At 39.2% G+C, this 19295-nt stretch overlaps 1 protein-coding gene across 2 annotated transcripts in view; it reads right to left on the bottom strand.

The window, feature by feature from the left end:
- ADAMTS12 (ADAM metallopeptidase with thrombospondin type 1 motif 12) overlaps window positions 1-19295 on the bottom strand; it is a 534685-nt gene that overhangs the window by 250513 nt on the left and 264877 nt on the right. For both annotated transcript variants that reach the window (XM_020995368.2, XM_020995376.2), the window contains exon 4: window positions 4887-5083. In XM_020995368.2, coding sequence (XP_020851027.1) covers window positions 4887-5083 — 197 coding nt within the window. The remainder of the gene's footprint in view (window positions 1-4886; window positions 5084-19295) is intronic.

Here is a 19295-nt window from a genome sequence, read left to right as displayed (position 1 = left end):
AGATGATGTGAATGCAGGTCTTAAGATAGGTTTTTATTCCTTCATTAACTAGTGTATTTATAAATAAGCAGTGTTATTCTCAACAAAACTTTTTGGATGAAAACAGGGGTTCCCTAGGAACTAAATGGCAAAAAAGTTTGGTTCTTTTATAATTTTCTATATTCTATCATCTGCATGACTTTGCATAGGATCTTGAGCATAACAGAGTTTTGGTTTTTTTAATGGCAGACTCTTAATAAGATCATATATTTAGAACTGGAAGGGACAATTTGGTCATAACTTTGCAAATGAGGAAACCAAGATTCAAGCCAGAAGCAGGGCAGGTTGGGGACCATCAAGACTTAGAAACCAGAAAGTTGGAGGGTGAGATGTTTAGGGAGCTGGGAGGGTGGGAATGATGCCAGCAGCAAGCAGGAAGTCCAGCCGAGACGTCAGTCAGCATTGCGGAGGTACAGCAGCAAGTCATAGGGTCAAATTATCATAGATTTGGAACTGGAAATGACCTTAGATATCATCTAAGGCCAACATTCCTCAATTTAAAAATGAATGAAAAATATTGAAACCTACAGAGCATAAGGAACTATTCAGGGTAACAATAAGTAAGCATTTGAGGTAGGATTGTAACCCAGATCCTTTGATTCCAAATTGAATATTCTTTCTACTGACCTTATTGCCTTCCACCCACTGTACCACAAGTAGAAGTCCTGGAAGGCAGATGGTCTAGGAGCATATAGCAGAGACTCAGCCATATGGACAAAGTTTCAGAGAGAGGGCTCCAGTCCCCAGGATGAATGAAGGCAGAAGGATTTTAGTCCCGAAGGATGTAAAGTTTCAAGCAAGGCACCAAGGAAGGGCCTCAGAGACAAGACAAGCAATCAAAAGGAGGGCCTCAGTCATTTTGAACAAAGCAAGAATAACCTGGGTCCTAGAAATAAATCTCAATGTCAGAATAGGATCAGAAACAAGGCCAGTGATGCTGAGCTGATGGCCTGTGGAGTTGATTCACAGTCTGGCATGGCCCTAACCCTGAAGGTAGTATTTACTTTGGGGCTAGCTGTGAGGACAAGATGGCAGCAAGGGCTGGTAGGTGATTCCAGTTGTATCCCAATTTCCTGCAGCAAACCAGTCAGTGTATATAGCTAACTATTTTGTATGATAGGAAGAGCAGAAAGGCTATGGCCAAGAAGGGGAGGCGGTGGGGCGGGAAGACCAACAAATGTAGAGATCAGTCTACAAAAAGGATGTGACTGAGCTGCCAATGATACAAAGATATCTGGCTCATCATCCTCTAGTCCATAGAGATTTCTCCTGGGACCCAAATAATTCAACCCAGTCTGTGAGCCAGTCGACAAGTAGGGAATTTATGTGTGAGAATCATTTCAGCTATGTCTCACTCATCTAACTTACATACCTCATAATGAGGCATTTGTCTGGAAATATTTGTTTTCTTTGAGTTTTTGATGGAAAAGCAGGACAAAAAAAACTGCTTGGAAAACTGGATGTCAGTCTGGAAGAAATTAGAAGAGGAGTTCTTCCTGGAACTTATCAAACTAGTCTGCACCCTGCACTAAGGAAAGAACATGTGTTCTCCAGAAGCCTAAGGGAAAAGAAGACTCATGGACATGACTTCTCTTGGAAGATGCTTCCCTAGAAGCAGAGCTGTCCTGATGAGAGACACGAAAGATGAAGTGAAAGAGCAGATCGAGTCTAACCACTCCACCCTATCTCCATTTTACATATTCAAGGCATCCTTCCTTGAGTTCACAATAGCCTAGTCATATATAAATTCCCAGAGAGCTGGGCTCTTGATGGCGAGATCATGAAAGTATCATGGTATTTCCTGATACTTAATACCAGATACCAGAGGCAAGATTGTTTTAAATTCAAATAGCCACGCCCCTTGTAGAATGTGCATCAGCACTGTTTCTACAATTAAAAAAAAAGCCAGAACTTGTGAAGATTTTTAATTAATTTCTGTCAAACAGTTGAACAAAGACTTTCTTACCTGAATCTTCTAATATGAACTGCTTAAACTGAAATGTCTGATATGCCCCCCATTTTTCTTTTTCCTTTTTTTTTCATTTTAAGAAACAAAGATTTGAAAGATTATCACAGAATTTCAGTCTTTGGGAAGAAATCTAAGAGACAAGCTATTTGGTCCAACCTCTACTTGAAGAAGAATCCCTTCTATAGTATCCCTGAGAAGTGGTCATCTAGCTTTTGTTAAAAGGACAGGCTACCACCTACCAACATTGGCTGTCACTCTGGGGGAAATCAAATTGCTAGGAAGTTTTTTCCTTATATTGAATCTCCCTATGATCAATGCTTTGATTTGCTTTGGGAACATTCAATGATTTAGCTAGATTTGGGCTGTAAGGTTTTTTTGTTTGTCTGGTTTTTGGTTTGTTTGTTTGTTTAGGAGCCATGAATTTTAATCCTTTCTCTAACCCTAATTCCAAGCTACATGTTTGTCCTTAAAAAAAAAGCGTGTGTCAATTTAGATATAAAGGCTGATACTATAAGCAAACTGGGAGAGCAAGGAGTGGTTTACCTGTCAGATTTATGGAGAACAGAAGAATTTATGATCAAACAAGAGATAGAGAGCATTATGAAATTCAAAATGGATAATTTTGATTACATTAAGTTGAAAAGTTTTTCACAAAGTCATTGCAATCAAGATGAGAAGGAAGCAGAAAGCTGGGAACAATTTTTACAACCAATGTCTCTGATAAAGTCCTCATTTCTAAAATATATAGAGAACTGAGTCAAATTTATAAGAATACAAGCCATTCCCCAATTGATAAATAGTCAAAGAATATAAACAGGCAGTTTTCAGAGGAAAAAACTTAAATTATCTATAGTCACATGAAAAAATGCTCTAAATCACTATTGATTAGAGAAATGCAAATCAAAACAACTCTGAGGTACCCCATCACACCTATCAGATTGGCCAACATGATAAAATAGGAAAATGATAAATGTTGGAGAAGATGTGGGAAAATTGGAACGTTAATTGTTAATTGTTGGTGGAGTTATGAATGGATCCAACCGTTCTGGACAGTAATTTGTAATTATGCCCAAAGGGCTATAAAATTGTGCATACCCTTTGATCCAGAAATAGCATTTCTAGGGTTGTATCCCAAAGAGATCATAAAAATGGGAAGAGGACCCTACATGTACAAAAATATTTATAGCAGCTACTTCTGTGGTGGCCAAGAATTGGAAATTGAGGGGATGCCCAACAACTGGGGAATGGCTGAACAAGTTGTGGTGTGTGAATGTAATGGAATACTATTGTGCTGTAAGAAATGATGAGCAAGTAGACTTCAGAAAAACCTGGAAAGACTTGTATGGAGTGATGCCTGAGTGAAGTGAGCAGAACCAGGAGAACATTGTACACAGTAATGGCCACGTTGTGCAATGACTAACTTTGATAGAATTAGCTCGTCTTAGCACTGCAAGGATCTAAGACATCTCCAAAAGACTCATGATGGAAAATACTAACCACATTCAGATAAAGAACTTTGGAGTTTGAATGCAGATCAAAGCATACTATTTGCTCTTTTTTTTCCTTCTGTTTTGTTTTTTTCTTCTTTCTTGTGGTTATTGGTTCTAATTCTTCTTTACAACACGACTAATGTGAAAATATGTTTAAAATGATTGTACATGTATAGCCTATATCAGATTGTACGCCATCTTGGGGAGGGAGGTGTGGAAGGAGGGGGGAGAAAATTTAAAACTCAAAAGCTTATGGCAGTGATTGTTGAAAGTTAAAAATATATTAATTAACATATATTAATTAATTTTTTAAAAGTGTGCATGTGTTTGTGTGTGTATGGGCGGGGGAGGGTTGTAGAACTTTGGTTGCCGTGGTCAATTAAAGTGGTCCTTTGATGACAGACAGACATAGTTCATCATTAGACCCTTAGTAGAAGCTTTTTGGTCTTGGTATGACCTATCAGAACTTGTGCTCTGCATTGCCTCTGAGAACCAGGGCCAATTTCAGGCAATAATGAGGCACCATGGGGGGCAGCTGGGTGGTACAGTGGATAGAGCACCGGCCTTGAAGTCAGGAGGACCTGAGTTCAAACCTGGCCTGACCAAATACTTGACACTTACTAGCTGTGTGACCCTGGGCAAGTCACTTAATCCCAACTGCCTAAAAAGCAAAAAACAAAACAAAATAATGAGGCATCAGAGAAATGCTAAGGTATAGATGTACTGCGTACAACCTGTTTTAAGGCAAAAAGTAACCACATCAATGAGATCATCAATCTTTTGAAACAATTTGCTCTCTCATTTTTTCGTATCTCTAAAACTCAGAACTAGAAAAAAATACAAAAAAAAAAGTAAATTTGCAAACATCTATTTCCATCTTGTAATTTTGATACTTTGATCTTTCTCAACTTCTAGGCCTCTCTCTCCCTAACTACCTTGTATGCATTTATATTTATTTTGTATATATACATTGTATATGTGTATACATGTATCTATGTGTATATATGTATATGTATCTCTCTCTCTATTGCATCCTGGAGAGTAGTAGTTGTTTCATTTTTTTTTTATCTTTGTATTTCTAATGCCTAGCAGAGTACCTGGCTCCAAGTAGATACTTTTATCAAATTCTTGTCCCTTGATAGATTACTTCCATGGATTTATGCATGTCTTTGTAGTTTCTTTTCTCAACTTAACACACTATATAAATACCAAATAAATATTTCTTAGAAATCTCATTTCTAAGAGGAAAACAATCTTATTTTGAATGTTTCTCTTCACTTACTAGTAGCCCAGAGTAATATTCTAACTCCAACCATGAAAAAGGAGCCAAAAGAAGACCTCTTTCATTTTTTAACAAAAAGCATTTCCAACTACATTTATCGACGTACCATGTTCATGATAGTGAGGATGTAAGATTCCACACTGTCACTTCCATGGTATTCAATCATCTTTGTATCTGCTACAACCAGGGTCTCCACCCATCGTTCTTTGCTGATGGATCGCCGAGAGAGTCTTTTCTTCGGCACATTGTTTCTCTCCCACCTTTCTCGCTGTTGTTCTTGCTGCTGGAAAACTGCATGACTATCTAAACATGGAACAAAACATAAAAGATCTGATTATCTTTTGGATTCATTGTTTATTTGTGTTTGTTAAGATATAAGCATATGAGTATAATATTGTATAAAAGAAATGTTCTTATATAAATGCACATGTGGGTACACATGTGTGTATACATTGTGGATGTGTGTTTATTTCCACCTAGAAAGTAGAGAATGAATTACAGAACCAGAAGAAATACTATTACATGCTAATGAATGATACTAAGGCTCATTGAAACCTACTCTGAATTAAAATTCAAGGCCAGTGAAAGGCTGTTAGGGAAAAAGGTCGCAGTAATCAGCACTTTGAAATAGTGTTTTGCTTTTTATCATCGTGCTGACCACGGACCTGAATCTTACCTCTGCTACCAACCAGTCTTGTGACCTTGATCTGCTGTTTCCTCTACATTAAAATAAGGCTGATACTTTTCCTACCTGTAGTGCAAGACTAGCTTTCATCCTTTTCCAAAAGATAGTAAGGTGGGGGGGTGGCATTTGTTATTAAGAAGTATGTTGTGAAGAAAACTGAGCATATGAAACAGTGCACATACAGAACCAAATGTGCATGTGAACCTGAATGTCAAGGGCAGTGATGATCAGTATCAAAGGGGAAAAACGTAGTCTTCATCAAGATGGATTTTTTTTTTAAAGAAAAGGACCATAGTTTAAAAAGAAATGTTGATCATAATCTGTAAAATAAGAAAGGTATGGAGGGGTGAACATGAACTTGTTCACAAAATCCCAATGCAGCCATATTGGGAAATATTCCTTGAAGCTTAGAAAAGTGGTGATTTAGATAAAGTAAAAGCAAATATTGCTTCATATAGCAATACAAAAATACCATATTTCAAAAAGCTGAAAAGGGTGAAAATATAAACAGATTAAAAATTATCACATCAACTCATGAACATGACTTGCTAAGGAAAAATAGAGAGTCAATTTAATCAAGTTCTATAAAACTTCATCAAGCATCTCCAGTCTCACCATCCTCCCTGCCCATCACTGCACTGGGCAGAACACTGGGCTTCCAGGCCCTAGACGGTTTCGTCCTTTCATCTCTGGAGCTCTCACCATGGGACCTACTCCAAGATCAAATACAGAATCCTCTACTTGGCTTTTAAAGTTCTGTATAATCTGATCCTTTTCTAACTTCCAATGTTTTCGAACCTCACTCCCCTTCATGTACTCTTTGATCCAGTAACACTGGCATCCTCCTGGTCTCTGAATACTATACTCCATCTCCCAACTCTAAGGGTTTTCCATTGGCTATCTCCCACGCCTGGAATACTCTCCCTCCTTATCTTACTTTCCTGACTTCCCTGGATCCCCTCAAGTGCCAAAATTCCATATTGTGCAATAAGCCTTTCCTGGTGTCTTCCCTCTGAGACTACCCTCATTTTATCTTGATTATATCTTGTTTGAATGTAATTTTAAAAATTTTTTTTCCCTTTTAAAAAAAAATCCCCAGAACTTAGCACAGGGCCTTGTATATAGTTTTTGTTGGTGCTATTGTTGTTGTTGTTCAGTCATTTCAGTCACGTCTGATTGACCCCTCATGACCCCATTTGAGGTTTTCTTGGCAGAGATACTGGAGTGGTTTGACATTTCCTTCTCTGGTTTATTGGTGAGGAAACCAAGGCAAACAGGGTTAAGTGACTTACACAGCTAGTAAGTGTCAGAGGCTGGATTTGAACTGAGAAAGACGAATCTTACTGACTCAAGTCTGGCACTCTACTGCACCACCTACCCATGTCTGGTTCATATCAGGCAGCTAATAGATGCTAGCTGCCTGATTAACAAGGCCATCTATTTACTATCTGTTCTGCCTAAGTAATAACCAATAACTAAGTAACCGATAGCATCCCACCCCTTATTCCTCTGGAAGCCATAATCAAGTCACTGTTGCTATTGCTACTAAGGTGGGCATGTTGGTCAACTCTCTATGGCTTCCAATCACCATCCTTGGGATTTCACAGATAGTGCCCGTGGTAGAATATTCTGAGCTCACATTAGTCTGACCAGCCACAGTCAGACACGCTGAATTTGACTCTAGCATAGTGATGCCATTCTGGTCCTCTTCAAGAACAAAGGACAACAATCAACCAACCAACCAATGATTTCACAAACCAGGAGTCCTCCCTGGTCAACACTCCCCTACGTGAGTTATTGTCCCCATTAGAATATAAGTTCCTTGTGGTCATGAACTGGCTTATTTTTTTATTAGTATCTCCATGGCTTAGCATGATTCTTGACACAGACTAATAATTTTTTTTTCATTTGATCATTCACTGTTATAGGTACTGCAGAAAGAGAGATTAAAAATAAAACAGCCCCTGCCCTCAAGGAGCTTACTGCAGGAGGATATAATATATACACAGAAAAGAACATGGTGGTGAGTGAATGAGAAAAAATGAAATAATTAGAGTTCATGGAAGAGGAAAAGAGCATTAATAGATGGGGAATGAGAGGAGCTTCAGAGAGGAAGTGGTAACTGAGCTAAGTCTTGAAGAAAGACTAAGAACCTGAAAGATAGAGAGAACAGATAGCATTCTAAGTCTGAGGTGCGGCTTGGGTGGGGACAAGAGATAGATTGCCCAATCTGGAAAGCAGCTAATAATTCATCTTGATTCCATGTAGAGGAATAATGTGAAATAAGTCTGTAGTGCTAGGTTGGGACTGGATAGTTGAAGGCTTTAAATTTCAGGCCCAGGAGTTTGCCTTTTATCCTAGAGTGGATAGAGAGTCATTAAAAGTTTAATTTAAATTTAAATTAATTTAAATAAGGATTTAAATGATGAGACATGTATATTTGCATGATTATCTTTGGTAGCTCCATGAAGAGTCAACTGGAATAGAGATAGAATAAAGGGAGAGAGACAATAATGATATGGTTAATGTGATAGCATAATGAAGTGATGAGAGAGGGATTGCCTATGAGAGTGAAAAAAGAGGGTGGTTATGAGAGATTCTGACAAGGGAGAAACAACAAGACATAATAATTAGAAAGTTGTGAGGAGTGAGGGAGACTGAGGAGGTGAGGGTGATTCTGAGGCCTGAGAAACAGTGACTTTTGGAGGTGGAATGAACAGTCAAGAAAAATAATGCCAATTTATGAGGAAATAGCAGAAAAAAAGAAAAAAAAAGATCAGCATGGCTCCTCTGCCAACTCTTGTACTGTCCATTATAAATCCTGAAAAACCATTTCATTTCCAAGGGAAGAAAGTTGGTTGAATCTGACTATCAGAAATTAAGTTGAAAAAATCTCTAGCAAGGGCTGCTATCTATTTGACTTCAGGATTTAGTACTGGAAGAATCATAGAATTGAAAGAGACAGAATAATGCAACCATCCCATTTTCTTTTTCCTGGGAGGTCTTCACTAAAGCTATGCCTCAGTATTTCAAAGACTCCAGATTTCATCAACGTATGGGCATTTTCAGTACAAATCACAACCTCTCGTGGCCTTAGGCAGGCTCCCCGAGTTGTGCAGGGGGAAAAATGGATAAGAAAGAGGGGGGAATGATCTTGTGGCTAGCCTATGCTTTAATTGCTTTAATATTAAAAGTCAAGTGAAAAAGCATTTACTGAGTGCCTATTGTATGCCTAGCAATGAAGAGGATAGGCACTGAAAGGGATATAGAAGAAGCAGAAAATAAAAATTCTCCCTTTAAGGGGTTATAATTCAACCGTAAATATAAATCAATATTCTAACTTACGTGTTTTTTTTAATTCAGAAAACACATTCCCCAACTCTTAATCGATAAACATTTTTTAAGTGCCTACTATGTGTTAGGCACTGGGGGTCAGGAATACAAAAGCAAAGCAGTCCCTGCCTTTAAGGAGCCTTACATTCAGGGGAGATAATAGGCACATTTTTGCCAAGAAGATGCTCCTTTCCCAAAAGGTATCTCCTATAGATCTAGTTCAGTCCTCTGAGAGCCTGACCCTAATGAGAAAAGATTCAGGCCTTTTCTCATACTCTCTGATTTATTATACCCTCATTCCAGGGCAAAATCTCTTAAAGCTTAGTTTTGTTCCTAAGTAAAGTCTCCCCCAAAAGAGACTGACAAGATTTTTTCTAAAGAAGTTGATCAATGAACAAAATAGTAGTTACCAAGGGCAGAACAGCTATTCATTTTCACAAAAGAATTGCTTAAAAAGCAAAAGACTCATATGAGTGCATTCAAGGTCCTCTTGCCACCTGGCACCACACTCCCTCGCCAATGTTTTCTTCTATTACTTCTCTTCATGTCTTCGATGCTTCAGCCAAACTAGACTCCTAGATCATTTGCAAACAAGTCCCACATTTTCTCAGTACTGTGTCTTTGCTTACATAGAATATTCTCCCTCTCTCTTTTCACCTAATAAATTCTCATGCTCATTCATCCTATAGAACATACTTCAAAAGCCACTTCCTCAAGGCCTCCCCTGACACTATCACCCCACATCCAACTACCACTCCACCTCTACATAACGACTTTTTCTCAGTTCCTTATGAACGGCCTCTCTTCAATTCCTAATGGTTACCCCAAGGCTATCCTCTAACTAGAGCATGCCTGGAATACTCTCCCTTTTCAGCACAGTCTCCCAGCTTCCCAGGCTTCTTTCAAGACCCAGATAAAATCTCACTTTTTTTAACAGGAAGTCTTTCTCCATCCCCTTTACTTCTAGGGCCTTTCCTTGGTTGGTTATTTCAAATTTATCTTGACTTTAGCTTGTTTATACCTAGTTGTTTGCATGTCATCTCCCCACTAGACTCTGCGTTCCTTGAGAACAGACTGTTTCTTGTCTTTACATCTACAAGACTTAGCACAGTGCCTAGCACATAGCAGGCACTTAATAAACGTTTGTTGACTGATTTCATTTCTTCTACTACCTTGCTTGTATTCTATACTTCAGAGAGACAAGACTGCTTGCAGGATTTGTGCTACAGGATGAGTGTGTCTGCCACTTACAAGCCTTTATATATACCATTTCTTCTCAGTCATAATACTTTCCCATTCTCCAATAGCATCCTCTCACCTACTCCAATGGCTCAAGATTTCAGCTCCTTTCAAATGAACCTTCTTTGATTCTGGTCATCCCACTAGCTCTTATATTCCAATTCTTTTGTAAGAAAGAAGATGCTTTCTTTCCCTTTCTAGAACCTAAAGATCACCAGGTCTGGGACAGGGGAGGGCATGAGGAGGAGATGGGGATGCTGGCATTGAGTTCAGGATGACTCCTCTCCCAGAAGGATTGCCCTCCTGCTTGGAATTCTGTTGTTGTTTAGTCATTTTTTAATTGTGCCCTACTCTTCATAACCCCATATGGAGTTTCCATGGCAAAGGTACTGGAGTAGGTTACCATTTCATTCTCCAGCTCATTTTAGAGAGGAGGAAACTGAAGCAAGCAGGGTTAAGTGACTTGCCCAGGGTCACATAGCTAGTATCTGACATTGAATTTGAACTCAGGTCTTCCTGACTCCAGGCCCTGCGCTCTATTACTGCGTCACTTATGAAATCAGGGGGTGAGTATGCCAGAAAGTTACAACAAGATCTATTAGATAAGATTATCTTATCACTAGTTAGACAGCCTAGACTTGCTTCCCATGCATAAAGGGTGTGGGATTTTTGATTTTTCTGTTATTTTCTGTTTATTTTTATTTGTGTCTATTTTCCTTTGAACTGCCTTGGTTTCTTCCACTTTACTGAGAAAAGTTGCCAGTCTTCTGGGTCCTTTGCCAACAATTCCACTGCGCCAAATATGCTCCCTGCCTAGAATGATTATGATGACTGAAAGAAAGAAAACAAAGATCAGAAAGGATAAAAAATGTCTGTCCTAACACATCAAGACTTCACCTTCAGATATTATCAATTCACCCTGCAGCTCATATTCCAAATGTATAGATTTTAAAGGTTTTCAAGCTTATTCTGCTAGACTGCTGAGGCCCAAGACTAGAGGTCTTATCTATTAGATTCAAAAAACATTTTCCTGAGAGCCTGTTGAGTGCAGAGAACTGTGCCAGGTCCTGGGGGAGATACAACCTTTAGATAAGACTAAGTTCCTGTAGCCCAGCCTAGCTGGGGGAAAAGACTCATAAGTAAATAATGATAATACCTAATAAAATGAAGTAAGGCCATTAAAGAGGCCCAAAACAAAGTACATTTCAATGGAATGTAAGCTCCTTGAGGACAAGGAATAGTTTGTTTTTATCTTTCTAATTCCTGTACCTAGTGTATGGAATTGTAGAAAAATAGATTTAGAACTAGAAGGACTTTATAGGTTACAAGTCCAACCCTGCCATTTTGCAGATGATGAAACTGAGGCAGACAGAAATGAAGTGGCTTGACCACAGTCACAAACCTGGGTAAACATCTGATGTGGAATTTGAGCCCAGATCTTCCTGACTCCAAGTCTAGCATTCTATCCACTACCCAGGGGCCAAATTCTGCTGGCTCCTTGTTTTCGTAAGTTATTCCCTTTAGCTAAGAATGTTTTGTTTTGTTTTACATTTTGAAATAAAGTTTTGTTGGTTCTTCAGTCATTTGCAGTTGTATCCGACTTTTTGTGACCCTATTTGGGGTTTTCTTGGCAAAGATACTGAAGCAGTTTGCTATTTCCTTCTCCTGTTCATTTTATAGATGAGGAAACTGCCCCTAAATACTGTTTTATTGTATTTAAAAATATAAAAAAACCATTTTTAGCTTAAGGGCCTTTCAAATGGCTCTCAGGCAAGAGTTTCCTGACCCCTTTGTCTACTATCTGCTATAGGAGGCACTAAATAAATATGGGTAGGTGGTAGGTGGTACAGTGGATAGAGTGCCAGGCCTGGAGTCAGAAAGACAAGTTCAAATCCAACCTCAGACATTTACTAGCTGTGTGACCCTGACAAGTCTCTTAACCCTATTTGCCTCAGTTTCCTCTTCTGTAAAATGAGCTAGAGAAGGAAATGGCAAACCAGTGCAGTAACTCTGCCAGGAAAACCCCAAATGAGGTCACACAGAGTTGGACACCATTGAAAGGACTAGACAACAACAAATATGGGGGAGGAGAAGCATTGTTTATTTTTTCTTGTTTCCAGTCCAAAGGTGAATATTATTCTGAACAGGGAGACCAAGAAAGGCATCTCTCCCACAGAAGATGGCATTTAACTTGGATTTTAAAGGAAGAGTAGAAAAACAATCATTGAAAAGGTGAGAGGGACAGCTGGGTGGTAGAGTGGATGGAGCACTGGCCCTGGAGTCAGGAGTACCTGAGTTCAAATCTGTCCTCAGACATTTACTAGCTGGGTGACCCTGGGCAAGTCAATTAATCCTGATTGCCAAAAAGAAAAAAAAAAGGAAGGAAAGGAAAGAAGAGAGAGAGGAAAGGAAGGAAGGAAGGAAGGCAGGAAGGAAGGAAGGAAGGAAGGGAGGGAGGGAGGGAGGGAGGGAGGGAGGGAGGAGGAAGGAAGGAAGAAAAGGAAAGGTTCAACACATCCTAAGCATAGGATACAGGATATTCAAGAGCATATCATCATGAAAGTAAAAAGATGTATAAAGTCTCATTTGGTTAAAGTTCAGAGGGCATGGATAAGTGCGAGATAAGCCTGGAAAACTGAAGTTGGGCCAATTTGTGGAGAGTTTGAACTCTACTTGATAGGCAATAGGAGATCACTGAAGATTTTTAAGCACAGGAGGCACATGACCAGATCTGTTTTTAAAGATGTTTGCAGCAGGATGAAAGGATTGTAGCAGGGAGAACGAGGGCAAGCAAACATTAGGAGAATGTTGCAATAGTCCAGGCAGGTAGTAATGAAGATAACTACTAGTTACTAGTGAAGAGTAACTTGAGTAATGGCAACAGATAAAAAGAGAGGCAAGGACAGATGCATGAAATGCTGTAGAGGAATATTGGCAGTTTATTTAATAGCTGAGTGAGTAAGAAATGAGGGATAAGATTCTGAATATGACTGAAATAGTGAAGTCAAAAGGTAATTGGCTTGGTTTTGGACACATTGAGCTTAGGGGGGTCAGAAGAACACCTTAGTGAAGTTGTCCTGAAAGCAGTACATGATGTAAGGTCTGCAGCACTGAAGAGAGGTCAGGACTGGAGATTTAAGATTCATACAGTATAGGAGCAGTTAGGCAGCGCAGTGGATAGAGCACTAACCCTGGAGTCAGGAGGACCTGAGTTCAAATCCAGCCTCAGACTCTTGATACTTACTAGCTGTGTAACCCTGGACACGTCACTTAACCCCAATTGTTTCACACACAAAAAAGATTCACACAGGAAGGACTATGTTCAGTGTGCCAATTCTACATGTGGACAGAGGAATAGCAAATGAAAAAAACAGGTCCCTCCAAATCATTTGTATACAACTCTAAGGAAAAAAACCTTCCTGCTTATAGAATGATGCCACAGGGAGATAGTTCAGGTAAATATATCCAGGATATCAAGCAATATCTAAAGGACTACCCATTCTGATTCTACTAAAGAATGAAATTAAAAGCTCAAATCTAATCAGCTCTAGAAAGGAAGTTGATATAACCATGTTTTGCTTTATGAATTCAGGCCAAATACGTTTGTGGGGTAATGGAAAGGTCCCTGGCCTGGAATCTGATCTGTGTTCTGAACCTCTATCTATTGCTAGCTAGTGGAGAAATACGTGCTCAGTTACCTCTTCAAGCCTGAGTCTCTTCAGAAAGCTGGTAAATATGGTTAGTTGGCTTCAATATTGTTTAAAGTTAGGTTCATAGCTTATTTAAGACAAAAGCATTTAAAAAAGAAATGAGAGAGTTGACCTAATTGATCTCTAAGGTTCTTTCTAACATTAATGTAATGGAGGACTGGTCACTGAGAGCCTAGTCCTTATAGAGGCTGACCAGCACACACAACATGCTCTGCCTGTTGGCGATCCACATGGATGCTAGGTATGACTACTTTGGAAATGCATGATGTAGCACATAGAGCTCTTTACATCTCTGATTCAGAACATGAACAGGTATCCTATGGCTTAGAATGACAAGAAAGTCTATTTATTTGGATGCTGAGCAAGAACTGAGGATGCACACAAACCAGGTTCAAAAATTTGAAATCACTCTCTTTCCTAGGGGCAAGTATGGTAAGAACTGTCGTTTGTGGGTCCCCAAGAAGGGAAGATCCTCAGGCCTTCTCTCTCACCTGGCCACCATATGGCTATGAATGAATGTCACTGCTGTTCTTCTGTCTCTTGTATATTTTCTTCACTTAGGTAAAGAAGTATCAGAGAAATAATGTACCACATTATTACCTTGTGAGTGTTGAAAGATTAGAAGAACCACCAGAAGTGGACAAGTCACTTAACCCCAATTGTTTCATATGTTTATATACATATATACATATATGAAGTCTACAATGCACTCTGCCAGTAGCTGCAGCAGCCAAACATGTTGGGGAGCCAGCACTGAAAAGGAACCTGCTTGACTCAGCTTGAATCAACCTGGAGGCTACAACACCATGTCCTGCAAGTGAGGGAGCAACTCAACCACATACTATACCATACTCAGAAGCAAACTGGGTAGGAGGACTATTGGAGACCATCACCTTAAGTGTGAGTCGTTTGAAGGAGAGTAGCCTCCTGGTTGGGGGGCTTTTGTATTTTGGATCTAAGTAAATCAATCTCTCTCTCTCTCTCTCTCTCTCTCTCTCTCTCTCTCTCTCTCTCTTCTCTCTCTCTCTCTCTTTTTTTAGGCAGTTGGGGTTAAGTGACTTGCCCAGGGTCATACAGCTAGTAAGTGTCAAGTGTTTGGTCTAAGGCTGGATTTGAACTCAGGTCCCCCTGATTTCAGGGCTGGTGCTCTATCCACTGCACCACCTAGCTGCCCCTAAATATCTCTTTATAACAGTTGTTCTTGGGTTGCTTTTTAGTTGTGTCTGACTCTTCATGACCCCATGTGGGGTTTTCTTGGCAAAGATACTGGAATGGTTTGCCATTTCCTTCTCCAGCTCATTTTATAGATGAAGAAACTGAAGCAAACAGGGTAAAGTGACTTGCCCAGAGTCACACAGCTAGTAAGTGTCTGAGGCTGCATTTGAACTCGTGAAGATGAATCTTGCTGACTCCAGGCCTGGCACTCTAACCACTGTACCACCTCTCTGCCTTTTTCAACAGTTAATTAACGTTAATCGGTTGAGTGATGTTGAAGAGAGATTAATTCATTAATTGATATTGGGAAGAGAATATAAGATAGGGTCTTATGAGCAACAGTACTAGCAAACCACCCTCTACCCCTTAGGCTTATAATCTTGAAATCTTGACCCTTGAACAGAGAGCTAGTTAAGTACTGGGAAATCTATGGAAAGAATATATACCTATATATTTATATACACATATAAATTTGTGTGTGTATATACCTACACTTATATGTGTGTGTGTGTGTGTAAATGTATATATATGTGTGTGTGTGTGTGTGTGTGTGTGTGTGATGGAGATGGAAATATGGATTTTAAAATGTTCTAGGGACAGTGTTTTATAAATTGTACATTTTTCATCTAAAGGGAGACTTCAAGAAGACATTTTCAAGATCAGCTCAGGAGATTCCAAACAGATAAGTAACCCAGAAACCAAACCGAAGGGAAATAAATGTTAATGCCAGTGATATAAGCAAATGTGGCTAAGCCACTAGATTTGAAAGGTTTTAGATGAGAGAAAATCTTGGCTTGCTCATATACCTTCAGCAAAGCTCGCTTCATCCAGTATACAGCAAAAAGATTTTTAAGATTATTTAACGAACTATTTATTTCTCAAAACCAATGTCTCTCTTAATAAAATTGACAGGCATTCTAGAGGGAAAAAAATAATACAATCAAGGTTAGCTTATGTGTTAGATAGTGGGAAATGTCAAATACTAATACACCTCATGCCAGTGGTGTGTAAAGTTGTCTATCAGTAGAAAATATGAAGACTTTCCAAATGCAATCTACCCTCCAAGGGTTTAAATAACCTCAACACCACTGCATCACTTAAATCAGAAAAGGAAAAAAATATATATAAGGAAAGAAGATGATGGCCAGCTCAGAAAAATGACAGATGCAACTTTTTCTGGATAATGAGATGGAAATAGATTTCAAGGTGCCTCCAGCCAAGGAATTTGCCTATAGGAGGAAAGCTAAGATAGATAAATTTAGGGCATGTTATTATCGTTGTTGCTTAATCTTTTGTTTCATTCATTACCAATGCTCCCAATGTGTAGGCAAATTTGAGTTTCCCTTTCTTTCCTTTCCTTCCTGATCCTGTGGTGTTAATAAGCTGAGAATTGGCCAAAAATTGAGCAGTAGCTCAATGAGACAGCAGGAGGCAGAATGCTGAATAATTCACAAAGTGCATAATGAGCCCCAGCACAATTGAGAGTTGATTGGATCTCATTCTTCCCTTCATCTTAGTGGCTGAGAATGTGGAGAGCAATTTGGAAACTCGGGAGCTTCACCTGTGACATCTGTGGTCACTTTCTGTTGCCTCCAAGGCCTTAGCTCTCTTTAAAATGCTTGCACATCTTAGGAGAGGGCCTGTCCAATAACAGAATAGGCTGCCCTGTTCAGTAGTAAACCCTCAAATAAGCTCCCACTAGAAAGCAGACGATGGACAATGTAGAGGAGATTGCTACATTGAAAAAGAGATTAGACTAAGTGACTATAAAGGTCTCTTCTAACTCTAATATTCTATATATTATATTATTTTATTATCATATTATATATTACAATATTCTATATATTCTAATATTTTGAATGGGGAAGAAAATTTTGTAAATCTCAAATTTCCATATAAATTTGAATCATCATTCTTAGAGAAATTCAGGAGTGAGAAAAAACACTAAAAAAAATTTTTTAAACAAGTATAATTGCTATGCTGAGTGGTTTGTATTTTCTTTTTGTGCACCTCTTTGGTCATGATGGCCTCATATGTTTTGACACTCAAGGTTCTTGGCAGAATTGGAGGTGCAGAGAGGAGTCATTTGTGTCATGGATCCTGGGGAGCAGAGAGTTCAGAGACAAGGGTGAGTACCCAAACAGGATGACTTGACAACCAAAGGGACCCATGAGAGCCCTGAACACCTGGTCAGCAGAGAGGATGGAATGCAGAAAGGCAGAAAAAGAGAATGGAAAGGGTAGGGGAAGGACTCTAAAGGGTACTAGAAATTAGGCAATCAGGATGGATTTCCTGTAGGAGGTGGCACTAAAGTTGAGTTTTGAAGAAAGCTAGGGATTCTGCAAGATGAAGGTGAGGAAGGAGTTCATTTGAGCATAGGGTTCACTCCATGGAAAGACATGGAGGTAAGCAATGGAATGTTATATACAGGGAAACATCAAGTAAGCTCATGTGGCTGGAATAGAGAGTGCATAAAGGGGAAAAATGTGTAATAACTCTATAAAGCTAGGCTGGAGCTAGATGGTAAAGGTGCTTAAGTGTCAAACAAAAGAGTTTACATTTTATCATACGAATTGGGGCCACTGGACCTTCTTTAGCAGGAAAGTGACACAGCTGGTTTTATGCTTTTGGAGTATTAATTTGGCAGCTCTGGGGTAAATGGATTGGAGAGAGAGGCAGGAGATCAATTAGGGGGCCATTGCTGTAGTTCAGGTGAGAGGTGATGATTGCCTGTTTTAAGGGAGTGGAGAGAAGGGGATAGGTAGAATCAACAAGACTTTAACTGATTTTGTGTGAAGGGTGAGTGATAGGGAAGAGTCCTAGATGACTCCAAGGTTGCAAACTTGTATGATTGGAGGGATGGAAGCACTGCTGACCAAGGGAGTATGGGAAAGCAGATGGTTTGTGAGAAAAATGAGCTCTGCTTCAGACTTGTTGAGTTTGAAATGCTTATGGAACAACCAGATCAACTTCAGTGTCATATCCTAATGGAAATACATCTTAATGCCTCATTTGTTAGTATACTCCTTCCTAGAAATCTGTTACTACTCTGTATATATTTTGTGACTCACACCATCTGGGTTCATTTTCTCAACTTAAATTGGTAAGCGGTTCTAGGGGTAATCCTGGAGATGGCTGTCTTTCTAATGCTATAGCTCATGAGGCCCCCCCCCCCCCCGTATGCTTTCCCTACCAATCAACCAATAGACTCAATTGCTTTTTAGAATTTGGTACTTGTTAATAAATAGATCAATCAGTGGAACAGATTAGGTACACAGCATACATATGCAAAAATATCTAGTACCCTAGTATTTGATAAACACAAAGATCCTAGCTACTGGAATAAGGACTCAATATTTCACAAAAATTACTGGCAAAATTGGGCAGCAGTATGGAAGAAATTAGATTTAGATCAATACCTTATATAAAAAGAAGCTTCAAATAGATATATGACCAAGATATAAAAGGTTACATCATAAACAAATTAGAGAAACATGGACAAATTACATATCATAACTATGTATCAGAGAAAAGTTCATAACCAAGGAAGGAATAGAGAGGATCAGAGAAGATAAAATTAATTATTCTGATTACAGAATTTTAAAAGCTTTTGCACAAACAAATCTAATCAAGATTAAAATGGAAAGGGGGAAAAATCTTTACAGTAAGTTTCTCTGTATAATTCTAAGACGTATAAGAAACTGATTCAAATTTATGAAAACAAGAGCCATTCTCCAATTGACAAAATGGTCTAGGCATGGGGTGGGGAAGCTGTGGCCTTGAGGCCAAATATGGACCTTTAGGTCCTCAAGTGTGGCCCTTTGACTGAATCTGAACTTCACAGAACAAATCCCCTTAATAAAAGGATTTGGTCTGTAAAACTTGGACTCAGTCAAAAGGCCACACCCGAGGACCTAGAAGGCCACATGTAGCAGGCTGCAGGTTCCTCACCCCTGCCTCTCTCACTTGACAATTCTTCTTGACTCAGAACAGGTTCTTTCAGCAAGGTACTCCACTCTTACTTATGGTAATCAGTCATTTACACTTCCCAGATTCCTACTAGGGTCTTATATAGATGAGGAGTTGGCAACAAAGGTATGGTAGCAGTCTGTGCCTTACAGCAAATCCATCTTCTCTGCAGGTTTTTTCATAAGCAGTGGAGCTATTCATGCTTTAGACACTGCCTAAGGTGTGGAAGTATTTCCTTTTTACAGTTTAAAGTGGGCTCAAAGATCATTGCAAACAGCAACCGCAGTCATGAAATTTTTTAATTAATTAATTAATTGATTAAATTTTTTAATTGAAAGAGATGCTTCCCCCTTGGAAGGAAAGA

The sequence above is a fragment of the Phascolarctos cinereus genome, unplaced genomic scaffold, assembly GCF_003287225.1.
Source record: "Phascolarctos cinereus isolate Bilbo 61053 unplaced genomic scaffold, phaCin_HiC Scaffold_4;HRSCAF=312, whole genome shotgun sequence".
Taxonomy (NCBI): Eukaryota; Metazoa; Chordata; class Mammalia; order Diprotodontia; family Phascolarctidae; genus Phascolarctos; species Phascolarctos cinereus.
The sequence above is the reverse complement of the archived record's forward strand: the minus strand, read 5'-3'. Positions and strand labels throughout refer to the sequence as shown.